This window comes from Echinops telfairi, unplaced genomic scaffold, assembly GCF_000313985.2.
Source record: "Echinops telfairi isolate 266 unplaced genomic scaffold, ASM31398v2 ScPeMD7_7424;HRSCAF=8462, whole genome shotgun sequence".
Classification (NCBI taxonomy): domain Eukaryota; kingdom Metazoa; phylum Chordata; class Mammalia; order Afrosoricida; family Tenrecidae; genus Echinops; species Echinops telfairi.
Window position 1 is genome coordinate 63,771,913 of NW_022111324.1, and position 7,675 is coordinate 63,779,587.

Below are 7,675 nucleotides of genomic sequence, written 5' to 3' on the forward strand. Positions count from 1 at the left end.
ATTTACTTTTTACACCTGTAAGCTATACTACATCTATAAGCTGTATTACACCTGAGCATTTTAGGTTCATATTTACTTTTTACACCTGTAAGCTACGCTACATCTATAAGTTGTATTACACCTGTAAGCTCTACAACAACTGAAGCTGTACTTCATCTTACATGTTGCAGACATGCTCTTAGGAAAGACTAGGCCCTGTGAAGGGCATCGTGTTTGGTAAAGTGTACTGGAAAAGGGGAGAGGGAAAGAGCAATGCTCTGAAGGAGATGGACTGACCCTGTGGTTGTACCAAAGGCCTCAAGCAGAGAAAGAATTGTGAGGCTGAAGCAGGACAGGGCCGCTGTCCTTCTAGCATGCATAATGTCTCTATGTGACAAAACTGACTTCATGGCCCCTAACAACAACAGGAAGCTATACTTAAATTAACTTTATAAAAATTATATTGACTTTGGGTCTTTTTTTTATTTAGACTCCCGGGCATAAAAGTGAGTACTCACATGAAGTCCTTCCGTGAAGCTTTCCTGAGAACACAGGCATCTATATGGCTGGCTCGTTGTATCACAGGCATCAGCATGGCCAGAGCACTGACATCTATGAACAAAAGCACATGACAAGTATTAAGAAACACCAATTCAACTATGACTATCTTTATGACTCATTGAATATATGCACTAGGTGAACTTAACATAGGGGAATATTACATTTGATTGCAATCTCGCTATCCTCGGCATGAATGAACTGCCACTGGCAAGTTCGACTCATGTGATACACTATGCTGGAGACGACAAATTGAAAAGGAATGGCATCGCATCTATTGTCCCGTAAAATTACAAGATCAATCCCAAATTACAACTCTGTCAATGATAGAATAATAGCCCTATGCCAACAAGGAGCACCAGTTAATATAAACAGTATTACAAATTAATATCTCAATAATTAATGCTGAAATACATGATATTTTACCAATTTCTGCAGTCTTAGACTTATCAAACATGCAATCAAGAAGCAGTGGTAATCACTGGGGATTGGAATGTAAACATTGGAAATTAAGAAGAATCAGTCGTTGGAAAATGTGGCCTTTGTGATTAAAAATGATGGTAGAGATGACATAAAGGAATTTTATAAAACCAACAAGCTATTCATTAGAAATACCGATTTTTTTCAAAATAAATGATGACTATACACATGGATTTCGCCAAATGGAATACAGAAGAATCAAATCAGCGGTATCCGTGGACAGACACAATCGAGAGATTCAATATAATCAGTCACAGCACAACCAGGATCAACGATAAAACAGACCTTGTTAAAGGTAAGGTAAAGCTGAAGATAAAAATATTAAATCTGTCAGAGCCAAGCATGAACTTTATTTAGAAACCATCTCAAAAATAATTTTGAAGCATTGAACACTGATGACCAGGTAAGTTCTGTGATGCTCTCAATGGCGTGTTATAAAGCTAGCAAAAGGTCATTTGAAAGACGGGGGAATCTGAAACATACTCTGGAATGTAGAGCAGCAAAAGCAAATAGAAGTGATAAAGTAATTGTTTCAAAGGGTGGCTCAAGAAAAAAAAGTGTTATGCTGAAATGTACAAAGACCTGTGGTTAAAACTAAAAGGGAAGAGCAGCTTTATCAAGCTGAAAAAATTAAAGAAACAATTCAAGCCTTGAGTGGAAAAGGGCAGGATTCTAATAACAAAATATTGAATGATGCAAGGATTCTACAATGTATTGAATGGCACAAACTGTAATGAACGAAGATAGCAGGAATACACACAGTCACTGTATCAAAGAGAATTGGTCAACTTTCAAAGTAGCATATATTCAAACACTGATAACATTGGTTGAAGAAGTTCAAGAGACACTACTGAAGGCTATGGTCGAAAATAAGACTCCAGGCTACAGCTGAGATGTTTCAGCAAACGCATGCAATGCTTGCAGTAGTTAGTCATCTGTGCCAGGAAATGCATCAGACAGCTATTAAGCCAACTGAAGGGAGAGATCAATATTTGTGACCACTCCAAAGAAAGGTGAGCCAAGAAAAGAGAACTGTTCAAATTGTATCATTAATATCATATGTAAGTAAAACGTTGCTATTGATCATTCAAAAACAGTGACAGAAGTACATTGATAAGAAACTGATAAAAATTCTATCCAGATTCAGAAGAGGACCTGGAAAGAGGACTGTTATTAACATGCCACGTGGATCTTGGTTGAAAGCAAAGAAGACCAGAATAAATTTAACCTTTATTTTATTGAAAAAGCATTGGCATAGTGGAATACTAACCAAAAGTCTGCAATTTGAACCCACCAGCTGCTCTGCAGGAAAAAATGGGCCTTTCTGCTCCCATTCACAATAACCAAAATGTAGAATCAATCAAAATGTCTACTAATATTAGAATGAATAAACAAAATGTAATGCTATTCAGGCATATAAAAGAATAAACTTATAATACATACTGCAACATGGATGAATCCTGAAGAAACTATGCAAAGCAAAGGAAGCTAGAAACAGACAAATGTTGTGTAATTCCATTTATATGAAATACATAGAATATATAAAGGCATGGAGACCTAAAGTAGATTCATAAGAGAGGAGAGAGCAATAGGAAATTCTTGCTTAATGAATAGAGTTTCTATTTGGGTAGCTAACAAGGCTTTGGAAATGTTGGTGATGGTTGCATACCATCCTGAATATAATAAATGCCACTATATGTACACTTAAAAATGGTTAACATGGCAAAAGGTATGTTATATCTATTTAATCACAATGCAATCTTTTAAAGTAGAAAAGCTTGAAGACATATATCTGCCTTGCTCTAAAATTATTAAATGCATTTTTAAATAAGCATGGCAAAACCTTGGATTTAAATTTTATAGTTAGTAAAGAAAAGCACAATTCAATTGAAATTTTAGTAGTGAGTCCTACCGCCCACTGATGGTGATTTCTTCCACTGCATAGTATCTGTGCCTGAGGTTGGCAGCAGTCTCAGGTGTATAGTACTGTCCATGGAAATGGAACCTTATCTGTGTGGCTTTTACAAACTCTTGAAGAGATCGGGTGTTATAGAAGTCATTGTAGCCAGGACGATGCTGTGGTTCAGGACTCAGGATGCTAAAAGTAACACTGCCGCGGGAATAGGGAGCGAAACTGTTGATGACAGAAAATGTAAACAATGGTAATCTGTTCATATTTTTGAAAAAATAGCAATCATAACTTTTAGGCATCACTACACAATCTCAGTAACTGCATCAACTTTTCATTCTGGAAACCAAATATAGTCCATGTATCTCAAAAGCAAACAGCATAGAACAATAAGAGTAAGACATTTGAAGACATTTCCCTGAGGAAGTAATGACAATTCTATTAGTATAGATAAGAACTTGCTAAACAATCTGAAAACCAGATTGCAAAGGATCCGTGAGATTGTAAACAAGAGAAGCTTTCAAATATTTTTACAAAGGGTCTTTTTAAAAAGCATAGAAAATGTTATTTTTTATTTCATTTTTCCATATTTTAATGCCCCCTCATGCAAGTACTTTGAACATAACTTCAAATTTAATTTAATGTAGATTCAGGAGAACATCATTGGAGAAGCATTTTGATGGATGAAGGTCTCTCCTGGCCTACTGAACTAGTGTGCATGTAGGTCCCTACTAACCCATGAGTCAACTGAAATTAACGCCCGAATGCCTCAGGAAATAGTCATTTTTATAACATGCATACTTGGAAAGCTGAAGACAGTTGACAGAATCAGGGGTTTCCAATTTTCCATTGTTCCTCATTCCAAAAACACTGCAATTTCTGGCAAAGTATTGCCAGTCCTCCCAATCTGCTTCGTCCTCTTTCTTCCTTTGAATCCGTATCGCTGTTGGTTGTGGACTGAAAAACTGAATGATAATATAGAAGACCTGAAAACAAATAAAGAAATTGGTGCATTTGAATTATGAAATTCAAGTAGGAGGGCTCATTTTCTTATCATTATAAATTAATAGATATGTCTTGGGCATCCATAAACTCCACATACACACAGTGAAAGCTACACATGTTATCAATGTCTAGATTCATAGCAACCCATAGAAGAGAACACTGTCCACTAGAGTTTCCTAGTACACTGTAGTCTTTATGAGAGCCGATCTCTGAGTCATTTTTTTTTCCCCACAGAGAACTACTGGTGGGTTCAAACCACCGACCTTTCCATTAGCAGCCCTCCATTGCACCACCAGACATTATTAGTGAGGTATACAAAGGACGCTGTGTCCTCCTCACTGTCTCTAATTACCTGATACTGTCCATTTTCCAAATCTATAGAAAGAGTTACTCCTTGGTTAAGTTGAGTAATGTTTGTAAATATACGTGAAACCCATGAAGTGCCAAAATCATTATCATTGACAAACGAGAGAGGATGGGCTTCCGAGTTCAGCCTTGACACTCTGTCCTCAGTTGTGTCTTCTGCATCATTAGAAATGCAGAACCGTTGCACCCGGGGGTGAACTCGAGGGTGGCTCCCCGGACAGCGGCACTGGGACTGGACATGCACTCTGGGCAGATCTCCAGAAAACACTTCCAGAATTTCTCTGTGGGAGTGAAGAGGAAGACCGTAAGGACAAGTAGTTCAACAGTGAAGTTCAAAAGTAAGAGAACTTCTGAGAGTTGTTACAACAAATATCATTATTTCAATGTGTTGATGAGAATCCAGTTAGTTTTCATTTATTTGTAAAAAGAAAGTAAAATCAAACTCATTCCTAGCAAGAAGGCTTCAAAAAGTTCATTGGGGGTGGAGGGAGGATGGAATTGAAAGATAATAAAATTTGTCCTTCAATATTTTTTAGCCCTCATCTATTGAAGCCCCCTGTGGGATGTCAAAGCAATAAATTCTTAAATGCTAATTTCAGTTCATCTCTGATTATCAAGAAATGAATTTTAAAATTACAATATTTTATTATGCCTCTTTGTGATAATATTTAAAAAATCACCATTCACTTGAAGTTAACTTAATTTACCATTAAGAGTGAGTGAGACTGTATTGGAATTAATGAGAATCACTAGGGAATTACTGGATAGGACCTCCCGTCCATCCGTGGAAAAGAAGAAAGCAAGAACACATTCTCTTATCTACTTCTCTTGCAGGTGAAGGGACAGATGCCAAGGCCATTTGTCAATGGTTTCCTGTGATTCATCAGAAGGATTTTGGCATCCTAAAATGTTTCAATGGCTTCGGAGCTTGTGGCAGCAGCCAACAGTCAAAAAAGAATGCCAAGTTCAGGCAGATATATTTAATTTTACCATTAAGAATAATATAACTGTTCTAATTCAGAATTTGACATTCTTTGTATAAGCATTCTTCCACACAATACATTTCCAGACATGCCATGTATACCATCACCAGTGACTCAGTCTAACTGGGGATACCAGGTCACTTCTCAGGCCCCAGTGGAGCAACAAAGGAGTCAAACAGCTTTTATATATTTATTTTTCTTACTTAAGCTACATGAAGAGCAGGCAGTCTGATCTTTCTCCCTGGAGCTGCTGGTGCTATGAACCACTTGTGGTTAGCAGGCTAGCCCAGGACCATCGGCTGAAAGATGACCATAGGACAATAAGACTACGGGCAGCAATTCTCTCCAGCATGGTGGAATAGACTTTTATTCAGGAGACACTTAAGTATATAAGCTAATAAGAGATGTTTATAAAGCTCATGGATATGCCACTGACCACAGTCCCATCTCAGGAATAATGCTTCCCAAAGTAACAAAATCTAATACTGATACTTGGAAATTCATTCCATTCATCTAAATCTACCTGGAAGAGGTATGCCTACATGTCTTTTTGATCTTCAATAGGAGTCAACAAGATCAGCTAATACATGTAGGTAATCCATATCTTCAAATCATCAGAAAGAAACTTCACGTTGCTCAATATATTCACTGGAACCATTCTGAACAGAAAGAAAATCCTGGTACCTCTAAGTATCCAGGGAAAATTTCCCACTTATTCTCAAGATGGGGAAATACTTGGTTAAACTTAACCCCCAAATTCAAACCAAACTCATTGCTATTGAGTCCATGCTGACGCATAGCAGCCCTCTGTGGGTTTCCAAGACTGTAACTGACTATGGGAGTAGAAAGGCCAGTCTTTCGAGGAATTGATGGTGGCTTTGAACTGCCAACCACAAAGATCACAGACAAATGTGTAACCACGACACCACCAGGGATCCTCAACCTAAACCCAATCTCTATAATGATGTGTTCACTTGAAATATAAATACATATAAAGAACAACAGCTGTTATTATTCACGCATCTTCTCTCCAAGTCTAATTTTTCAGTCTTTTGAGATGTCCCATATATCAAAGTAATTAATAAATTTTACTTTTCTACATTCTCTAGGAATTATAAATTCAACAAAGCAATTTTTAAAAGCAAATATAGCTGGTTTTCAAGTATAGAAATGACTTCATACAGAATGTCTGAGCAATCTGTGTCAAATTCTATCATTCAACTATCATCCAAAAAATAAGCTGAAAAGGGGGAAAAAATCTTGGGTAAAGATGATTTCATATGATAAAATGTTACCTGATAGGGTAACACTAGTGAATTATAGCTTAGACTAAGCAAAAGCAAACACTGTAAACATTAATTAGGTGATGTTTCCTAACTGCTGTAAAGATGAAAAATGCTGTAATCCTCATGCGACTTTTATTTAAGTAAATTCAGCACTTATCTTTACACTACCCTGGCACATCTGCTTACCTGTTTGTAAGCGCCACTTGGTATAATCGAAAATCTTGCATTCTTCCAACAAACTGGTGTAAACCTGCAAAATACATTCATGTATGTAATTTAAGAACTCTCTGTATACCAAGCAATGGCTCACAAAATTCAAGTGAAATTTCTCAAACTCTGTAAAACCTTACAATGTGTTTCTATCACAGCTCGTTCAGTGCCTTACATGTCTCTGTGCACTTTTCTGACCCTGCACACACCTTAATGATCATGGTCATCTCTGAAGCCATCGCAGGTCTAACCTTCCCGAGAAAACTTGAAGCAGCCTATTTATTGACCTAATCTATGGCCTTTTTCCAGAAGACCCTGCCAAAATAAAATGTATTTTAAAGTTTATAAACCTACTAATCTGGCATTGAATCAACCATAAAGTTGATTGCCATCCACTTTCAATTACAATTTCCAAAGCATTTGCATTGCCAAGGATAAGACTCCTCACCCTGAAATTTGACCTGTTCCAGCTCTCACCTCCAGAGTATCTGTCCTCTCTAAACAGAGAGAGCCTTTTCTACTAGGTCTAACAATGCGGATACATTTTAAAGCTTCTCTGTGCTATTCACATAATTCTTTTTTTAAATCATTTTATTAGGGCCTCATACAACTCTTATCACAATCCATACATACATCAATTGTGTAAAGCACATTTGTACATTCTTTGCCCTCATCATTCTCAAAATATTTGCTCTCCACTTAAGGCCCTGGCATCAGGTCCTCATTTTTCCCCTCCCTCCCCACTCCCCCTCCCTCAAATTATTTTGTCATATCTTGCCCTGTCTGACGTCTCCTTCACCCAGAGAGGAGGTCACATGTAGATCCTTGTAATCGGTTCCCCCTTTCCAACCCACTCTCCCTCTACATTCCCAGTATCGCCACTCACACCGCTGGTCCTG

General features: G+C 37.5%; 1 protein-coding gene across 1 annotated transcript in view; it reads right to left on the minus strand.

Annotated features, from left to right (window-relative positions):
* The window catches only part of USH2A (usherin), a 949,135-nt gene that overhangs the window by 853,890 nt on the left and 87,570 nt on the right, over positions 1-7,675 (minus strand). The window contains exons 4-8 of the mRNA XM_004700145.2: positions 6,753-6,816; positions 4,284-4,578; positions 3,728-3,912; positions 2,930-3,151; positions 498-591 (exon numbers count right to left, since the gene is read on the minus strand). Coding sequence (XP_004700202.1) covers positions 498-591; positions 2,930-3,151; positions 3,728-3,912; positions 4,284-4,578; positions 6,753-6,816 — 860 coding nt within the window. The remainder of the gene's footprint in view (positions 1-497; positions 592-2,929; positions 3,152-3,727; positions 3,913-4,283; positions 4,579-6,752; positions 6,817-7,675) is intronic.